This window comes from Dromiciops gliroides, chromosome 4 (genome assembly GCF_019393635.1).
Source record: "Dromiciops gliroides isolate mDroGli1 chromosome 4, mDroGli1.pri, whole genome shotgun sequence".
Taxonomy (NCBI): Eukaryota; Metazoa; Chordata; class Mammalia; order Microbiotheria; family Microbiotheriidae; genus Dromiciops; species Dromiciops gliroides.
In genome coordinates, this window is record NC_057864.1 from 106,486,240 (window position 1) to 106,506,413 (window position 20,174).

General features: G+C 41.2%; 2 protein-coding genes across 2 annotated transcripts in view; one reads left to right on the forward strand and one right to left on the reverse strand.

Moving 5' to 3' along the window:
* Nucleotides 1-258: 258 nt before the first annotated feature.
* Nucleotides 259-9,054, reverse strand: YOD1 (YOD1 deubiquitinase). Its single transcript, XM_044004658.1, is given in 4 exon segments — nt 259-6,928; nt 8,715-8,924; nt 8,927-9,029; nt 9,031-9,054. Coding segments are annotated over 4 exon segments (1,044 nt in total). The 3' UTR covers nt 259-6,221.
* A 3,491-nt stretch (nt 9,055-12,545) lies between these two features.
* PFKFB2 (6-phosphofructo-2-kinase/fructose-2,6-biphosphatase 2) overlaps nt 12,546-20,174 on the forward strand; it is a 31,232-nt gene continuing 23,603 nt past the window's right edge. Inside the window, 2 exon segments of the mRNA XM_044000851.1 lie at nt 12,546-12,676; nt 13,482-13,599. Coding sequence (XP_043856786.1) covers nt 13,515-13,599 — 85 coding nt within the window. The 5' untranslated portion in view covers nt 12,546-12,676; nt 13,482-13,514.

Consider the following 20,174-nt stretch of genomic DNA (forward strand, 5'->3'; position numbering starts at 1 on the left):
GAAAATAGTCATTAAGATTCTACTTGGCAAGTAAATTTTGGCAGAATACAGTTCATAGGTCAAAGCTGTGGTCTACTGACCTTTTTTGGGGGGAGGGGCAGGGCAGTGTGGGTTAACTGACTTGCCCAGGGTCACACAGCTAGTAAGTGGGTCTAATTGACTTTTTTTTTTTTTTTACTTTTGATTAAAAACAAACAAAAAGATGTTTTGGGGCAAGAGCTGATAAGTAGCAAAAAATGTTTCAAAATTGACAAACAGTTCCATTTAGATTTTTTAATTTATTCTTTCATAACAAGTCACTACATACATACATACAGCTTTCATTTATTTAAAATCATACAACTTTATAAATAAAATCAAAGCATCTTGGCAACATCACAGTTACATAAAGGATATATGATGATACAAAACATTTTCCTGGTAGCAGCATATTAAGGATCTTTGTGGGGAAAACAACCTGAATTAGCCAAGTCAAAACAAGAGGCAAAATTATCAGTCTTCTGAAGGAAAATAGTTTTAATCCAAGAAGATTAAAGCCTATGAAATTGACTCAGTTTAAATTTTTCTACTGCTCTTTTAAGTCATGTTCTAAAGCATTGTGAGAGTCTTTCCTAACCAATTCCATTCATTTTGTTTCCTAAGCCTCCACTTCTACTTGCTCTAATCTGAAAGCTATTAGACAGGAAATTTACATACTTGACTACAATTTTTTGGTAAATACTGTTTCCTAAGTTTATTTCCTAACAATAGCCAAGGCTGAATTAAGTCACTAGAAAAATTACCCTGCCCCTTCCTTCAAAGCCACCATTACACTTTTGCTAAGTACATGGGCTTTCCTATAACATATATGGCACAGAGGTAAATTGGAAAATTAACAAGAATTAGGCAACCTGAACCCTTATGGAGCTCATGAGTTACAAAATAAAATACATATGCTGTACCCACTATAACGTTTTCATATAACATTAATAGAAATCCTATGTCCCAAGATTTCCTTAAATTTAACTTGGTATTGGAAGCTATAGTCTATTATTCCTATCACTCAACTATAAGTCTTCACCACCCCATAACCTACACTTGGTATGATTTTGCTTTTTGAAAAAGGGCAGAAGTATAAAAAGGCAACATAGTAAACACTTAATGTAACTTTATGTGTTAATTGAAAAATTTTCCATATGTGAACCTTCTTTACTTAGAAACCAACCACTGAGAGAGATGGGTGGTACAACACAAAAGTTATTGCTCTCCTGATGACCTAAAATACTCATCTTTCTGAAAAGCATTATTCAGTGAGTATTAGGAATTCATCCATTCCAGACCAGATTCTCTTTTGTTTTGGTAGCAATCATCCTTCTCTTTCTTCACTGACCCCTTAAAAAAAGTTGCTAGAATAAGCTAACCTTTAAATTCACACAGCTGAAGACCTTAAGTAGCACCCACACAATCAACACAATATTTTTCAAATTGAATGCTGATGATTTGGTAAACAAAAACAATGCAACCTTGTTTATTAAGAGGGGAAAATAACAATAAATGTGTTATTGTTTAACCTACTAAAATTGGTGTGTATAGGATAGAGAGCAGTCCTCCAAGTCAGGAGGACCCGAGTTTAATTCTTTCCTGATATATATTGACTGACCTTAGACAAGTCATTAAACTTCCTAAGTGCTCCCAGGCAATGCTTTAAGACAATAAATTATAGATTTTCATTGGTAAACAAAGGCAATTCCTTACAGTGATGAAACCAAAGGTCTAGACAAAAAAAAAATTTAAATCCTGACAACTAAAACCCCCTAAATCCTACTTCATAATCAAGAGTTCTGCATACTTTGTAAACTGGATGCTTAAAAATTATTGCCAAAGTACTATTTGCAGCAATTAAATAGATAATTCATCATATCTTGTCCCATACCTTTAAAGTAACTTTCAATTCCCAAACTGATTCAAAACCTTAGTCAGGATTTTATAGCTTATTCAAATGAATATTTGCTTCACTTTTATTTATAGGTATTAAATAAAAGATATAATGTTTATAAATAAAATGAAACTTTCAAGTCTATTAATATCTGAATCCTTTCTGGCACCCCCTTCCACAAAAGACCTTTTTTACTTAATTTGAAATTTTAATAATCTATTATTAGTTTGAGATTTTAATAATCTATTCTTTTCAGAACAGTCACCTCAGCTGTCTGCACTGCAAAAATAAACTTTAATACTGTGTTGTAAAAAGATAAATGAACAATCACATTATAGTAGTGTATTAAGAAACATTTTGAATGCTAGGGCACAGCATGCTCCTAATAGCTACTGAAATGGAATGTTAACACAATAATAGGATGTTGTTACTAAAATACAATAGATATAGGTAGAAGAGCTGATCACTGGCAGCTCAACACATACATTTATTGGTCTTAGTAAGGATCTTGGAGGGTGCTATATAACATGTAAACTTTGTTTCACAAGTTTTAAAGTGCTGCAAATAATTACCAGGTGTGATTCTCAATATATGAAAACTGCTCATGAAGGCCACATGATTAGTTATAAAAAAAAGTCTCATCTCACTTCAACTTGTACCTTCCCCATTACAATTAATTAGTGCAGCCATGCAATACATTTAAGAACTTTGAAATAAACATGCTAGCCAAGTGAACTTGTCATATCCCCATATTCCAGGCTCTACAAAACATGGAGGATAGTTAGCACAGTGAGGTATACATGGACATATTGAAGGCATACAAAGTGAGATAGCTTGATAGAGTGGAAAGAACACTGAATTTGGAATCAAGATTTGGGTTTGAATCCAGTCTCTATGACTTGCTACCTGTGTGACCTTGGAAAAAATTCTCTCATGTGTAAAATGAGGGAGTTAGACTAATTAATCTCTAAGATTCCCTTTGAACATTAAATTCTATGATCTCTATGATCCTTTGAGAGAAAGTAATGCCACTTGCTCCCTAGAAAAGAGGGAGAGTGACTGCCTGTTGTTGGGGTTTGGGCCCACATGAAATAAAGAGATATACAGCTATACTAATTTTTACCAGAGCTGCCAAGCTGAAATCACTGAAAAGAGAATGATAAATCAAGGCAGCATTAGTTAAATTTCAATACTATCCTTCTAGTAACTCCAATTTTTCACTAAGGAAGAAAATTCAGATCAAGAATTAAGACTGGAAATCAGGTTCTCAAGGAATCAACTAGTACCCTAACAAAAGTTATTACTAGTGGTGTTATTACTGATTAGATTTTTAGATAATTCATCACAAAATTGTGATGTAAAGATTAATACCAAGTGTAATTATTCCATCTAGGTAGCACTGTAGTTAAATCACTGGATTCAAAAGCAAAGTACATGAAGGTAGTTATTCCTATCTAGCTTCTAATGCTAAAGGCCTTCTAATTCATCTAATTCAATCTGGAAATTAATTGAATGGGATAATCCCTGTTGAGTTCAAGTACAAACATAACAGACAAAGTTTCTTCTAAATTTCTTTGAAGTAGCTAAATCAGAAGATTTTCAAGGTTTTATAACACTCAAGTTTATTCACACTAAGAGGTCAATTTAGTCAAGTATCAGCATACTCACAAAATCTTAAATATAGAATACCTTACAAGCCTGATTTTAGAACAAAAATTTAGGGATTTAAATTCATATTAACAGAAATGGAATTAAGAAGGACTAGTACTTCATCATGAATTTTCTAGGTATATGATGCCACTTAAGTCACAATAGCATTAAATTTTGGCATATGATTAATAATGAAAACCCTAACAAGTCATAGTATCTGTTCCCAATATATATGATTAGATAGTGAAAACAAAGTTCCCTGAATAAATATTTGACACTTGGTATGAAAAAAGTAATAATTTAACATGTAAACAAAACCACTTGAATTTAATTTCTGTGCAATATCAGCATAGAGTTCTTTTGCTTTCCATTTTGTTAAAATAATCTACTGTCCTAACAATACAGGATCAAATTCAGAGTGACTGGCAGAGCACCAACCTCAGGCTAAATCTAAAGGTCTTGAGGCAAATGCATTAGGCCTGACACCTGATATAACCAGAAAGTAAAAAGTAAGTTTTCTGACAGAAAAGTAATGACCAATTGTATAAGAAACCTCGATCTAAAGAACGAATGCTGATGATACAATTCTAAATACCTTAGTTGTAACAACACTTATTACTCTAATCAGCTTTCTTAAAACTAAAATGAAATTGATAAATCATCATCAACATAGGCCAGAAGACAAACAGACGTAGATTTCACACCATATTCAGTTGTATGAACTATTACTTACAAACACTACAATAATTCACACATGTTTTTTGTTGTTAAGGCTCAGTAAAACGGAAAAAACACTTTTAAGACTTTTACTAATCTTTAGAGCAACTTATATCTTGAAAATAGCTATACAAACAAAAGGTACTCAATTTTTAAAAGTTTTCAAGCACACTTTGTTAATTATTCCTTAAAAAAAGTTAACTTTTCCTAGATTTTCCACTAAAATGTAAGCATTATTAGGAGAGGGGTGCCTAACACAGTGTCTTGCACATATTGGGTGCTTATTAACTGTTTGATGAATTGGTTGCCATGTTAACTTTAAAGTTTCAGACTAAGAACCCAAAAAGTAGTTCTCAAATTAAAAAGATCAACCAAAATAATGTGCTTATGGAAACATTTAAGTGCTTTCAGTTAAAATTTGTAATTAGTTTGCCAGACCCTTTTAATTATACCCAAACAGATCAAGAGTATTATGACAAGAACTTCAAAAATATTCAACCTCATGGGGTCGTACAATGTTATATTTGTTTTGATTTAACATCCCTGACCATAAGTAGAATTATGAAAGAGGTAGTAGACTTTCCGTAGGAGATTTTATATCAAAGCTCACTCTGTTTCTGAGAGGGTGCCTAGCTGATTTAGTCCAACAAGCAAAAGGGTACACAACTAATGTGGAGAACAAGGAAAACACTGAGATAGCTCAATAAGACAAGGTTGGTCATGTTTTTATGTTTCAGAGACAACAGTCTACTTTTTTTCCTCCAAAACAACCTAGTCGCCATCACTCTAAGTACCTCAAAAATATTCAAAGGGCAAAATGAGAAATAAAACAGAAATTTTAAAATGCTACTCTGCAGAAATTTGACCTGGTTTAAGGGCATTGTTTTTAGTGATGATAAGGCTAGCAACAATTCAACATTTATAGGCCTGTGTGTTTAACGTGAAAACTTAAGTGAGGAATAGTCATTACAATAAGAATCCAAACTTTACCAGGTCATTTCAGCTTAAAAAAAAAAATCCAAAAGATAGAGATAATATGAATAAAAAGCGGAAGAAATCAAACCCACACAAGATAAAAACCAAACATCTTTTGCAAAGTTTGAGTACTCAAATTTCAAGGAACTTCAATTAAAAGAATGTTTTTTTTAAAGCTATGCTTAATTTAAAAATCTTCAACAATAAGTTATTAGCTAATACAAATTCAGTTAAAACAAGGATGCTGGTCTTTTAAAGCTTCGGTCAGCTCCTTCACCATAGTTATGAATTTAGGCACCTTATCCTCTACATTCTACCTTTATATAGTATAAATTTTAAACAGGGCACTGTCAGATCCAGTTTTTGAGATAACACATGAAGGGTAGTTAGCATCCCTGTAGAAACTGCTTGTGTAATGTACTTATACCTTGCAAAGCATTTTCATGAAGTCTACTAGCTTTCAGCATAAAATCAGGTGGACCACCCTGCACATCATTTAAGAAACTGCTCCTTAATTGGAGTCATAATTTAGAAATGAGTTTTACATTTTCAAACTCCATGTTATTCAAAGGTCTAAGCTGCTCTAGACACTGTTGTGTGTATATGCAGTGGTGTCACATATCGCCTTCCACATTACCCCCAAATGTGCCAGGTGTGTTCTTCCATCAGTTAATGCTGCTCAGTGTTAGCTTGTATGAATAACTCTCTTCAGGATAGTGTTAGGGCACCACTCAGTATCACACCTGGCAGGAAGAGAGCACGTATCACCACTGTAGACACAGATCTGTAAACTTGCACACTAATTTTAATCTTAACAAGGAATTCTAGCGTCTTCATTGTCTTAAGTAAAAAGGGTGTTTCAAGCATTATGTCCTTTTGTCTTTTAGGTTTACAGAGAGCTTATTGGAAAACCCAGAGCCTTCTGGATGACTGAGGTAGTAGACAATGCCTCCTCCCGCACAGATCACACCTCTCCGAAGTTGGTGTGGCCAGTCTCCTTGGCATGTTCCCTTGCTTCTGCTTGTCCAGTTAAACCCTTTTGGCACACCATACATCTCAGGGTGAATCGGTTTACATCAGTAAACAGCCTCTTTCTTCTAGCTTCATCTGCCAATTCCAATGCTTGCGCAAGAACAATGTCGTCACTGGAGGAAAAGATGGTCAAAGGAGGGCTGTCTGGGTCAGGGAAGTTTCGCTGAAGTGGATCATAGTGGATGCCATCATAAATTAGTAGTACCCTTTTGGGGTAGCCAGCGTCTTCCCCAAAGCGGTCGATTCTGACTGTCTGAGTGTCCACCACACAAATTTCACATTGATAAAACTTGGACAAAATGGATATCTCAATAGCTCCTCCCCAAGTGTCATCCCTTCTAATCCAGTCGCAGTACTCTTGATTTGTTTTGCCCAATAATGCCTCACAGTAGAATTCTGGATCACTTGCTACTATCTCTGCTATAAGATTTCGCATCTCAGGGGCACAAGCTGGATCCAAAACACCCCCTTCTACTACATAGTTCACACTGGTGAAAAGGCAAGAGTTGTCTGCTGGGACCACAGTTCTGCTAAGCACAGGCAAAACTTCCCTGAATGAAGTGTGTGCACCATGCTTTGCAACTGCAGAAGATGAAGTCTTATGCTTGGTTTTGTCCTCTTCAATGATCAGGGTATCACCTGTTAAAAATAAAGCACATCCAGAACTGCAGAGGAATGTTTAGATGAAATATGGCTGACTAGCCAGTCTGGAAATTAGAAAGAGGAATGAAAGAATGTTACTGATAAAAGTTTTATAAAAAGCAACTAATAAATATTCATTCCTTTCCGTATCTTCTTAGGTTACTGTTGCTTGTTTTGTTTTGATTCATGTTGACTTCCAACTTAGCCAACAGAATCTGGCTGCACCTCTACACTATTTAAGGCTTATACTAGAAAGGATCAAAAGCAAAAATTTCTGACAGGATCTGTAACTTCATTCCTGTGTGAGACAACTAGGTTGTAGAGCATCTGACACACAGTAAAGAAAACCTGAGTTCAAATCCTGCCTCAGACACCTACTACCTGTATCACCCTGGGCAAATAACTTAACCCCTGTTTACCTCAGTTTCTTCATCTGGAACATGGGGATACCTCCCAGGGTTGTTGTGAGGATCACAGGAGATAATAATTGTAAAGCATTTAACATGGCACATAACATAAATATTAGCTATTATCATTGCTGTTATTATCATTATTGTGTATATTCACTCAACGGATGCAGATTACAACTCCTCTGAAATTAAGAAATATTCTGAGTTTCTGCAACCAAAAAATGTGTCAGCCTGAAGCCAACCTGGTGATAAGCCTCTCTGAATTTAGCTAGGCTGGTCCTCACAGCTAGAGCCAGTTAGTCTATTCCTGGGGGAATATGCAAAGCCTTTGAAGTGGGTTAAAACCTATCAGAAATTCTATTTACCAGCAGATTTTTTTTTTAAGGGTCACCTCCTCATGAGGCATTAGAGTAGGAATCCTCGAAGGTCCCTTCTAACTTAGAATGTTATTCTACAACTTATGTAAAATAAAACAAAATCGGAAACAAATGTGTGTATGTATATGTATATATATATACACATATACATATATAATTTTTAAAATATTCTTTTCTTAATCTAGGCCACTAGGGGGTGTGTTGAAAAAAGCAAGATAATTGACTACTCTGTTTATGTTTATAAAGTTTTTGACACCGAAGAGATAAGGTGCTAATTAGGGAAGTTGCTCTTCAAGTTTTAGTTGTCAACAGAAATAATTGCTACTGGTTAGAGCGGAAGAAGCCTATTAAGAAAGGCTTTACGTTAAAAGTAAACTTAAAATAACCTAGTACCCATAAGTAAGGACATAGAAAATGACTTAAACTTGGGAATTTCTGGCAAAAGAAAAGCAGAACTTCTTCCCCACCAACCCTCTACTTCGCCCGTCCCAACTCCCCGATTGTGGGGAGGGGGTGGGGAGCGAAGAGTCACAAACTGACCAAAGGAGGGCGAACTTTGGGACCCGGTCCATGAAACGAAGCTCGTAGAAGGAAAAGGGAGCAGCAGGAAGCTCCTCTCCCCTGCAAAACTCTGGGGAAGGAGATGGAATGAATGAGCTGCTGCGATTCGGCGGCTCCCAACGTTCGGGGGTGGGGGGGGTGGGGAGGCAGACCAGAGGAGATGGTCAGTCTCGTCCCGGCGTCCTTGGACCACCGGGCTGAGCCCTGTCAAATGGGGCATACGAGTCCCAGGCCCTGGCCCCCAGGGTCGTACTAGAGTCCTGGGGGAAAGTCCTCGACTCTCCCCCGAGCCCGGGGCCTGCGGCCGGGGTGTCCCCGTGACCCTGCTCGCCCGCAGGAGCGCTCCTGCCAGGGCCCGGACGCCGACCCCCAGCCCTCTTCTCCTCCTCCCCTTCGGGAGTCCCCCCACCACGGCCCGCAGCCAGGCGTCCTTACCCGACTGGATGGGCAGGTCCCCCAGCACGGTCTCCCCGTTGCTGAGGTCCAGGCACTCTGGGGGGAAGCCGACGAGGATCCGCTGCCCGCCGGGGGCGATCCCGGTGACGGCGGCTATCTGGCCCTCTAGCTCCCGCACGAGGGACCGGCTCGAGAGGCCCTGCAGGACGTGGGTGCCGTTCTTGGCCTTGCAGCGGAGCCGCCACATCGCGTCCGCCCGCCCGCCGGATACCTCCCGGGGCCTGCCTGGGACACAGCCGGACGGAGGGAGACGCCGCCGCCGGGGCAACCGGCCGGCGGATGGAAACCAAAATGGTCGCCCCCTAGCCGGGATAAACATCGCGAGAAGTCGCCACGCCCCCTTTCCCCGCCCTCCGGGGAGGGGGGGGGAATGTGTTCGCGAGACTTCCTCCGGGTCCGGTCAGAACCCTCTTAGAAGATAGGATAGTCTTAAAGGGACAACACCCCCTTTTCTCCCACGCTCCCGCTCCCCAGCCCTCCTCCATCCTAGGATGCGCCACAGGTTGGATGACCTGGGGAACCACGAACGTGTCCGGGCTGTGAGCCCACAACAAAGGCGAGCATCCCCTACGTGGGGCGGCCGGAGGACACGCTCACTCAATGGATTGGAATGTCCCTTCGCACTTGTTAAGAGGTCAGAAATGGATCATAACCACATCTGACACTTACTGGGCAGGAACAAAAAGAAGTTGCAGACAACAAAAGGAGGGCTGAACCGGCAAGGATCCTTCATTAAGGGGCTGGTGACTGTCCCAAACACTGACTCACTGACTAAAGGATTCTTTACACCTCAATGCAGAGTAAACAGCACGAGGTAACTTGTCATATCTAAAGGGAACCCGTGGGAGGTCAGCATCAGTTCCGGAAACCCAACGGTAACCTTGGGTTTCCAAACAAAAGCACACTTTTCAGAACCATTTTCACACATTGGGCATTCAATTTAAAAAAACTGATTTATGCACATTATAATAATAGCTCTATAACATATAGTGTGTATTTGTGTATATATGTGCATGTGTGTCGCTTACTTTGTGCCAGGCACTGTGATGAGTGCTTTATAATTATTATCTCATTTAATTCTCATAACCACTCTGAGAGGTAGGGGCTATTATTTCCATTTTACAGATGGGAAAACTGAGCCAGAGGTTATGTAACTTGCTCAAGGTCACATAGGTGGTAAATGTTTGAGGGTGGATTTGAACTCAGGTCTTTCTGATTTCAGGCCTTCGGTTCTATCCATTGCACTGCCTAGCTGCTTAGGTACTGCCTTGGACTAGGCAGTATATAAAATAATAATTAATTATACAAATATATTTACTATAACATTTCATATTGTATTTACCATGATATGATATATTACAATGATATAATATTAATGTAATAGCATTATATTATATTGTGTGCAAGTTTTATAATAATTTATATAATTTGAGCTCAGATGTTTCTGACTCCAGGGCCAGCACTCTATCCACTATGCTACCTAGCTACATCATCATGATGTTATAATGTCATAAATTAGTAATATATATACAACTATCTTATATAATATATATTATACATCAGGCATATATTATACAAGTATTACATAAATACATAAAATATAAACCATGAATATATTTATATAGTTATAGAAAACATAAGCAAACACATTAAAATATTGAATAATATATCTATTATGTGTTACATAATATTAATTAGTTTAATTTAATTAATAATCAATATATTCTATAATTGACATTACATATTATATAACATGTTAATATAAGTAGTATATATTATATATAATTTATTATATATTTATCAAGCGTACATATAGTAATATACATAATGTATTATTTATTACATAATATATGCTGTTAATATCGTTATCATCACCATCATGCAGCTAGATAGCATAGTGGATAGAGCATTGGACTTGAAGTTAGGAAGATCTGAGTTCAAATTCAGCCTCTGACACAAGCTATGTGAGCCCGGGGCAAATCACTTGACTTCTCTCTGCTTCATTTCTTCATCTGCAAAATGAGGATAAAAAATAGCATCTAACTCCCAGGGCCGTTGTGGCATTAGAATGAGATTACATATGTAAAAAGATTTATAAACCTTAAAAACTATGTAAATACTAATTATAATTTTAATCTCATTTCCCATATGAGAAAACTGGAGTTACATAAATAAAGTAACTTCTTTATAGTCACACAGCTACTAAGTATCAAAGGCAAAATTAAAAACCGAATCTCCCAGATTTGAAGTTCAATGTGCTGTTTACTATTAATTACATATTTTGCACTTTAATCAAACATCAAGCACTTTTTAACCTACTATATACAAGGCTCTGTATTAGGTACTAGAGACACAAAACCAACTGTGAAACAGTTCTTGCTCCCAATTATCTTATATTCTATAGAGATAAGACAAGGCTCACAGAGAAATACAATGTCCATACAGGATAAATACATAGTAATTGAGTGGGAGATACTAGTAGCTGGGGCAATGAGAAGAGGCATGTGGGATGTAGCACTGGATCTGTGTTTTGAAGGAAACTAGGAGTGAAGAGTGAAACAAAGGAGTGAAAGAGTGGAGAGAGTGTGTTCCAAGTATGGGACAGTGTGCAAAGGCAGAGTGACAAAAGTTTTATGAAGAACACCAGGCTGTTAACAAATAGTAAATCTCAGAACAAGGACTCTCATTAAAGTCTTCTGATGCCAAAGTCCAGTGCTTCCTATAGCTACTACGTAGATGTGACTTTTCATTAAAAAAAAAAAAAGGTTTTTTAAATATCTACTAGATGCAAAGACCAGGCACTAAGGATATGAAAAATGAGAAGTTACACAGTCCATGCCCTCGATGATATTAAGATTCAGTGGGGGAGAACGCAAACAAGAGGTACACAAATAAATATGATACAAGGGGAAATGTCATGAGGACAGAGAGACCCAGATAGAGTGCTCTCAGAACCCTCTTTGGATGAATTCCACAGCTCTTCCCTTGGATCTATAGGGGACCCACCGCAGCAAGTCTCTGAATTAAAGGTGGGTGTATCATGAATACTGTTTGATACAGGGTGTGCCCATGTATTGCAAATAGTGACTATACCTATAAAACATTTACAATACTAGCAATAAGCTGTTTTCTTGGAACTCACAAACGCATCCGGGTGAGAAAACCTCTCCACTTCCTAGATACCACTTCTACACTCTCCTCAGCTCTTGAGACCCTGGAAAAAATGATCCCCACCTGGATAAAATACCGGATCCAATTTCCAAAGCTTGATGCTAAGGGTTCTGAGTTTTTATTGGTTTATTGCCAGTCTGTTGTGCAAACCTGACCCTGGCACAAATCGGTGGAGAAGGTAGAAGATGGAAAGTCAAGTAGAAAACTGGATACACTAGGGGACACACGAGATCTTTGATTCTGTGATGCTGGAGGGACTAGCCAGTGAAGATCACAGTTCAACATGAAGGAACTTTTTTTGACTGAATTCCATTGGGACACAGGAACGAAAGAGTTAATATCAGACCACATCCTCAGAGGACTTCTGTTTAACTTATTTCATTGAGGAGTGGATCGGCTCTCTGTTCTCGCGAGAGTTTAAAGAAGCTCTTGCCTTTTCATTAGCCCCAGCTCCCGAGTTGCCCAGCAACAGGGTAACCAATCCTTCACCCTGCTAGGTAACCCGAGGGCATCTATCTTCCTCTCCGCATCCCCCTCCTCCTGCCTGGTGCTGGCGTCATCACTTCCAGCAAGAGCCCAGCCCCCTGAGACTCAGCGGGCTCAGATTGGCCGACTGTAGACTCCAGGTGAAGGCGCGCGCAGGGGGTGGGGTCATGGAGTGGGCAGGGCGAGACGGGCAGTTGATTTGAGTGTAATTTGCATGCCCGGCCCCTGCCCGAGGTGCCGTTGGGTTCCCGGGGGACTCTCTGGTCCTAAGCCGGGATCACAAGGTGAGCAGTTGCTGCGCAGCGCCTAGGATGCATGGGGCCTGGGGCCGGGCGGGATGAGGGGCGGTGTATGGATTGGGATAAGAACCTGGAGGATGATAAATCGAGGAGCCCTTGTGCCGGTGCATTGGAGGCTGCCGGGAATATTTAGACACCGACAACCGTGGAGATACATGGGGGTGTAGAAGGAAGGGGAGCCTTGGAGGCCGTGCGGGGACCGTGGAAGCGTCTTAAAGAAGCAAACGTCTCCTTATTCGATCCCTTTTTGGCTGTCTGGTTGGGGTGGGGGGACGCAAGTGGGGAGGAGTCTGGAGTTAGGAGGCGTCAGCACCGTGTTTCTGATGAAGGATCAACCTTTGTCCAGCAGTGTCACATTGGGAAAGTCACTTAATCTCCGCGGGCCTCAGTTTACAGTTAGAATCTAGAAATTCCTTCTTGCCCCCGGAGCATCGGTGTGGATGCATGTGTGGGTGACCTGGGTCGGGAGGGTTGTTAGGAACCCAGGAGGACGGGTGACGTGTTGAAGCCACCTTGGCTTCCTGTTAGTTACCTTCTGCTTTCTCCTTACGGACCGGCTTTCCTGCTCACAGAGACTTTCCCATCTACCATTTCTTTCAGCACTGTCCAGGGAGTATGTATTTGATGCTTTGATTTCTTACTTGTTAATTGCCTAGGTCTCTCGTTTTTCCCTTATGAGTATAGGAGTTGGGGGGGGGGACGGACGGGGAGGAGGGGCAGGGAATCGGGGTGTGTGTGTCTTGCCCCTTCTCTTACTTCACCTACCTACCTCATCTCTTGTCTCTTCCAGAAACTCCCTGGGGCCTTGAGTCACTGAACTGCCATGTCTGGGAATCCAGTGCCAACTCCAGAACAGAACAGTCATGAAAACAAGGCTACTAATCTTAGGCAGTCAGAGAAGAAGTGCTGTGAGTACCGGGGAATAATGCCATTTCACTTTACAGCTCCTTCCCCTCCCAACACCCCTGTGAGGCAGGTAGCATATTATCCTTTGCAGGAAACTGGGAATCAGAGAAGTTAAGACTCAGTTATTGTTAGTGAATAGCATACCTGAACCTCGGTTAGGTCCCCTGAGTTCAAGTCCAGTGGTCTTTCAGATGAAGACCCTCCCCCATTGGATAAAGGGGAAGGAAATGTATGTATAATGTATATAAAGATGCATGTATGTAAAATAATACATGTAAAGTCCTCTGCATATCTTAAAGTGATGTACAAATGTCAGTGATTGTGATCTTGTTGGTATACAGCCTGAGAACACCGATCTTATCCCCGGTTTGAGCTTTTTGTAGTCAAAGTGAGAATCCTTTCCCTGCTTCTGTGAAGATGTCTAGAAGTGAAGTCATTATCTCCCCTTCCTGGAAGACCCTCCCCTCTTTCAGGCACCCCTGTTAAGGGTACCACCAAAGGTTACAATCTCAGTGTCATCTTTGCCTTCTCCTTCTAACCTTACATATTTATTCAATTGCTAAATCTTGCTGTTTCAACTTGTGTAACCTCTTCCCTATACATGTTTCCCCTTTCCTTCACTCAAACAGTCTCTGCCCTTGCTCAGACTTTTCATTATCCCTCTCTCCTTGAGCTACTGCAATGGTCTTCTAACTGGCTCCTCTGCATCAAGTTTTTCATTCCAACTGATCTTCCCTAAGCCCCTAAAATCTAAATTTTCGAAATCTAAACTTCAGCATCATCTAAAGGATAGATCTGCTTATGTCACCCCCTACCCAACAAACTCCAGGGGATCTCTGTTAAGTCCAGGATCAAATTAAGTCCTCTGGCATTAAAGCTCCTTACAAATTGGCCCTTTCCTACTTTTCCTATCTTCTTGTACTTTATTCGCTTGCAAATACTCTATGAACTGGCCAACACCGGCCCACTTGCTGCTCCTTAATCACACCTACTTCTATCTGAGAATCTTTGTGCTAGCTGGCCCTCTTGCCTACATCCGCTCCCTCCTGAATTTTGTCCATCGAGGTCCATCAAGACAGCTCACATCCCAGCTCCTCCAGGAGGCCTTTCCTGATCCTTCCTCCTTCCCAGCAACTAGTGCCTTCTCCCCTGAAACTATCTTCTGTCTAGTCTGCATATAGCTTGACTGTACCTCGTTATCTAGTGATTGTCTTCCCCATTAGAATGTGAGCTTGAGGCCAGAGACTGTTTTTGCTTTTATTTGAAGCTCTAACATGTAGTACAGTGCTTTGGCACATAGTAGTTACCACTGGTCTGACTTAAAACCAAGCCTTCCACTCCTCCCAGTTTTCATGGATGAATTTTCTGTTTGTGAAACAAGGAGATTGTTTTATCCTTGGGGTTCTTCTGCCAAGGTAGGTCATAGATTCAGTATCAACCAACCTTTGAGATTTATTAGGTGGCTGACTATGGACAAGTGCCACCTGGCTGTCCTGGATCCCTTTCGAGATCATCCAATCAAATGCTCTCACTTTACAGATGAAGAAACTGACACAGAGAGAGACATCACTTGTCTAGTGATACACAGGTTTCAGAACCCCAGTTTGGACCCAGGTCTTCTGGGTCTTCCGGGTCTTCCGAGTATCTTACAATCTTTCCCTCCTTCTCTTGGTAGGGGTTCCAGGGGAGGGGATGCTTACCACTCTTTCCACTTCCTGCTTAGCAAGTTATCTATCTGAGCAAATAACAATATGTTCCCATTAAGAAGAATAGGACAGGACAAGATGGGCTGGGGAGGCAGAGCTGTTACTTTTTTCCATTTTCAGGCCTTTTCTAGGCTAAAGTTTTTCATGATTCCTCCTGTTCCTTTTCCACCTATTGGAAACATTGTAACAAGTAGGTGCCTTACTCTATTTACATCCCTTGTTCCAAACCCACATCTCTGTGGTATTAACCTTGACTCTTAACCGATGACTCTTAACCTTGACTCCTCCAGTGTGGTAGAGTGAGTAGGGCACTAAACTTGGACCTGGGTTCAAGTCTCATTAGTCATGTGATTATGAACAAGTCATTCAATCTTTTGGTGCCTCAGTGCCCTTTTTTTTTCTAAAATGAACAGATTGAACTTGATGACCTTAAAGATCCCTATAAGGCTCTAACTCTATGATCCTATAAAGGTGCTTCTCTGCTTCACCTAGCTATAGGGTCAACTCTTGTTAATTGCATATTTATGGACTGTTGGCTTTCAGAGGGACCAGTGAATCAAGCATTCTCCAGCCTTTCTGAGAAGTTGGAAATGCAAATGGTTCATGGAAAGGATGGGGAAGCAACATAGTAGCCTTCCCATTTCTTTCATCCCATGCACTCCCTGCCTACTCTCATTAATTAGCCTTGGAATTTTCATAGCCAATCCCACAAGGCTCTATCTACAATCTAGTTCCTGGTACTGCTAAGAGTGCTAGCATTTGACTGGAACCCCACTCCCCAGGGAACCCAGAGAAAGTCTGATAACTCTTACCTGTGAATTATCCCACCTCTCACTCCCCAGAAGTCTGCCAGCTCATCGCTTTCTCACTCCACTGGTTATTAATAGCGGGGAAAAAAAACCCAGGAGACAGACATGGGGGAGGGAGGGGTGCTTAACGTTCAAAGCCATTCCTGGAGCCTCAACCTTAATGTCAAGTCCTTGATGGTCTCATGATTAATGATGGTAATCTCACATCCCTGAACTCTTATGAAGCTCTTTAGAGCTGCATGGCAACAGAGACAACTAAGGTTAGCTCATCTCTCCAGGGCCCCTCTCCCCTCTCTCTTTGTCAGGACATTGAGCTGGGCACTTGACATAAAATGCCCCCATGGAAAATATGCTATCCTGCCTCTGCTTAAAACAGTGGGTACTTTTCTGAAAGGTCATACATGTAAAATGAATTTTTGTAAATATACTGTAAGTGTCCTAGAATTTACAATTTACAGGAACTCTACAGGAATTCACTTTGACAGGTAAATCGAATGTCTTTTGCAAAGTTTTCCTTTCATCCTTGGAAATCACCCTCTTGATATGTCTGTTTTTGGACAAGTAGCTGGTATATGGAAGTCAATCAATAAACACTTATTCAGTATCTACTATGTACCAAGCACTGTGCTAAGATGAAAATAAATCCGTTTCTGCCTTCAAATAGGGCTTTATATTCCATAAAAGGGGACAACATATACAAATAAGTTGAGTTTGTGAGTGAGGGCCTTGGCTTCTGGGGGATCCAGAAAGGTTCATCATGGAAAGAACATTCTGTGTGATGTTAGGCTGCTGCTGATTTCCCTTTTCTGGGTCTTGGTTCCTTCATCTGTCAAATGGGGAAGTTGGACCAGCTAACTTCTTAGATCAATTGGAAGAGTCAAATAACTAAAAGTCTGATGAATACATATTGGGCTTTCCAAAAGTTGAGATATGTACTTACACTCCTAAGAAAACGGAGTTTTTGCTGGGGTTCTCTGACTGCAGGACCATGAGGTACTAGCTCCCCCAGGAAGACTACTTTTGCTAGCTGTGGCCTCTCTTTTTTTTTTTCTTTTTTTTTTTTTGGTGAGGCAGTTGGGGTTAAGTGACTTGCCCAGGGTCACACAGCGAGTGTCAAGTGTCTGAGTCTAGATTTGAACTCAGGTCATTCTGAATCTAGGACTGGTGCTCTATCCACGGTGCCACCTAGCTGCCCCTAGCTGTGGCCTCTTTATGCTAATCTTCATCCCACTTAGATCTCTCCCTTGACCTCCCCTCCCTCCTCTATGTGCAGTGCTTGGAAGGCTTGGTTCTCTGTGTCCTTGGGGAACTTCCCCAGAGTTTTCAGTCCTAATGGGACAGAAAGACCCTGTCCTTCCTCATCTCTGGCCTTGCCTGACCTTCTCTGGTCTTGACCTCTCCCCTCCCTCTTCTTAACTTTTCATCTCCCCTCCTCCCCATGCAAGCACCTGCTGCTGGGTTGTCCCAAAGTACTGTGAGCTGTCTTGTTTCACCTGTCTTATGTCTGAGTTTCCTATCCCCCAGGACTGAAATCTGAGTCAACCACTGTGCAAGAGGAGAGAATGTTTGCAGACTCGTTTTCTTTTCCTTGCTGCCTCCCTGCATGTTGTAAAAGGGTCCCAGGACTCCTTCTTGTTCACACCCTGGGCCAGTTTATTAATAGCTCAGTTATTATCCCCTAGCTACTTAATTACCCCTGTCTAGGTCAACTTGGACTCCAGAAAGGTGACAGGGAGGGGAGGGGAGAGAAGGCCTGAGAGCAGCAAGATGGAATCCTAGAGCCTGCACTGTTGGGGAGGTCAGAATAGGGATTCTTTAAAGTTTTTTCTAGAACTCCCTTACATAACTCAGGTTGGCCCAGACAAGAACAAGGTACCATTTATTATCTGGACCTTCTCTCAGGGAAAAGATCTTCAGGGTATTGGTAGGAGCTCTGACAAGAGCTTGGGTGGTTTAGTGACTAGTGATGAATGGAGGGTCACAAGACTTGGATTCTAGTGAGAGCTCTCTCCCTGACAACTTCTCTGGGACTTGGTTTTCCCATTTATGAAACAGAAGCTGCCCTACCCCCATTTCCTATTAGGGAAGTTAGAAGAAAATGCATCTGTGATTGAGAAAGCAGCTTGAACTTGGGTGGGGGGTGTGGAGGAAAGGGAGAGAATTTTGTGAGAATTCTGCAATTTTTAGAAGTTTTAGTTAAGCATCAGGTTGGGTGAAGAGGAAACTGGAGTCATTTAATGTGATGCCCCCAGTCCCCTAGACTTTCATGTGTTAGAGATAGATCAAAGTGTTCTAAGTTGGTATTTGTGGCTGTGTACGCAAGTCAATGAAAGAGGAAGGAAGCACAGTTTATTTCTGCAGTCTGTCAGTCCTGAGTGACAAATTTTAGGTGGGAGCAAATGCTGTTTTCAACAGCCATTAGCAGGCTCAGTTTGATTTGGTAAACACGGAGCAGCTGTGTTCCCAGGAGCTTCGGAGCAACCCCCAAGCTCTGTTGATTCAAGACCCTGGAGAGGGGAACAGGACCTTTGGGGGAAATGACTAATGGACTGTGTAGTGTGGGTGATGCCGGTCTAGAAGAAAGAAGTAGCCTGGGTAATGAGCCGAGCCTCGGAGGACTTGGGGAATATGCAGGGCCCGTGAGCTGGAGAAAGTGAAGACTCAGGGCTTTAGTCACTGAAAACTGAGAATAGCCATCTGTCTGGGGCCATTGAACCGGGAACTAGCCATGCTCTGCTGAGAATAGGAGGATGGTTTACTGTAGCCAGAGATCCCAAAGAGGAATCAGACAGAAGTTAGGAGTTGGGAGTTAGGGAAAAAATAGAGTTAGGAAATAAAGTCATTTCTCCTTCCTCATGCATTTATAATCAAGGGGCTTCTCACTGTACCTTCATTCCCCTACGATTGTTTGGGGGTGGGGAGAGTGGTTTCTCTTTTTCTTTAGTTGGGAAATAGAAATAGCAAGGTGTAGTGGGTGCAGTGCTGAGCTTGGGAGTCAGAAAGACTTGGGTTTAAATCCTACACCTGCCACTTAGTAGCTTTTCGACCCTAGGCAAGTCATTTAACTTTGGGGGGGGGGAGGGGCAGGACAATGAGGGTTAAATGACTTGCCAGGGTCACACAGCTAGTAAGTGTCAAATGTCTGAGGTCAGATTTGAACTCAGGTCCTCCTGAATCCAGGACTGGTGCTTTATCCACTGCACCATTCTAGCTGCCCCCAAGTCATTCAACTTTGATTTGATTCAAGAAACCCCTAGGACCTGCCTTTCTAATCAGGTTCCATGCCTTTCACTTGGACAAGATATCTATCTTCCCGTTTCGCTCGGGACCCATCTGCTTTTCTCTTTACCAAAACACTCTTGTCATTTTTTCACCAGAGGGAAAATATTGTCATTCCAGTGGTCACAGTCATGCAGAATCAGTTTCCCCTAGTCTTCAGGATGGGAGGATTTTCATGCTGTAAGGGACCCTAGAGATCGTGGGGTATAAAATTGCTTGTTTGAAGATTTTAAAATCCAGGAAGGGAAATGCTTCACCTGAGGCTATAAACCTAGTAAATAGTAGGGTCTGATTTTGAGCCCAGGCCTTCTGACTCTCATGCTTTTCCTACTCTTGTTTCATTGTTTACAGATTTGTTATCTAGTGGGAAATTTTTTGGGGGAGGAAAAATCATTCCTCATATTTGATTATTTAAAACAGGTACTATTTTGATATCTCACCGTACCCCCTTTGAAAATCATTTACATTTTAGCTCTCTAGGCTCACCACAAACACACAAATTTAGAGAATCAAGACACATTCCATGGAGAAGTACAATTGCAAGCAGGCAGTACACCAACTCCAGGGAAGGAATATTCCTAAGGATGAGGCCAAAGGCCATTTCTTTACTAATGCTACCACTCCTTACTCCACACCTTGCTCACCTTTTGCCCTCCCCACTATCCTGGGCCTCTGCACTAAGGCAAAATATAAAATCAGCCCTTCAAAGATGACTCCAGCTTTGAGCTTTGGTCCAGGCATAGATCACTAAGGACACTGTAGGACATTGGGACACTTCAGGTG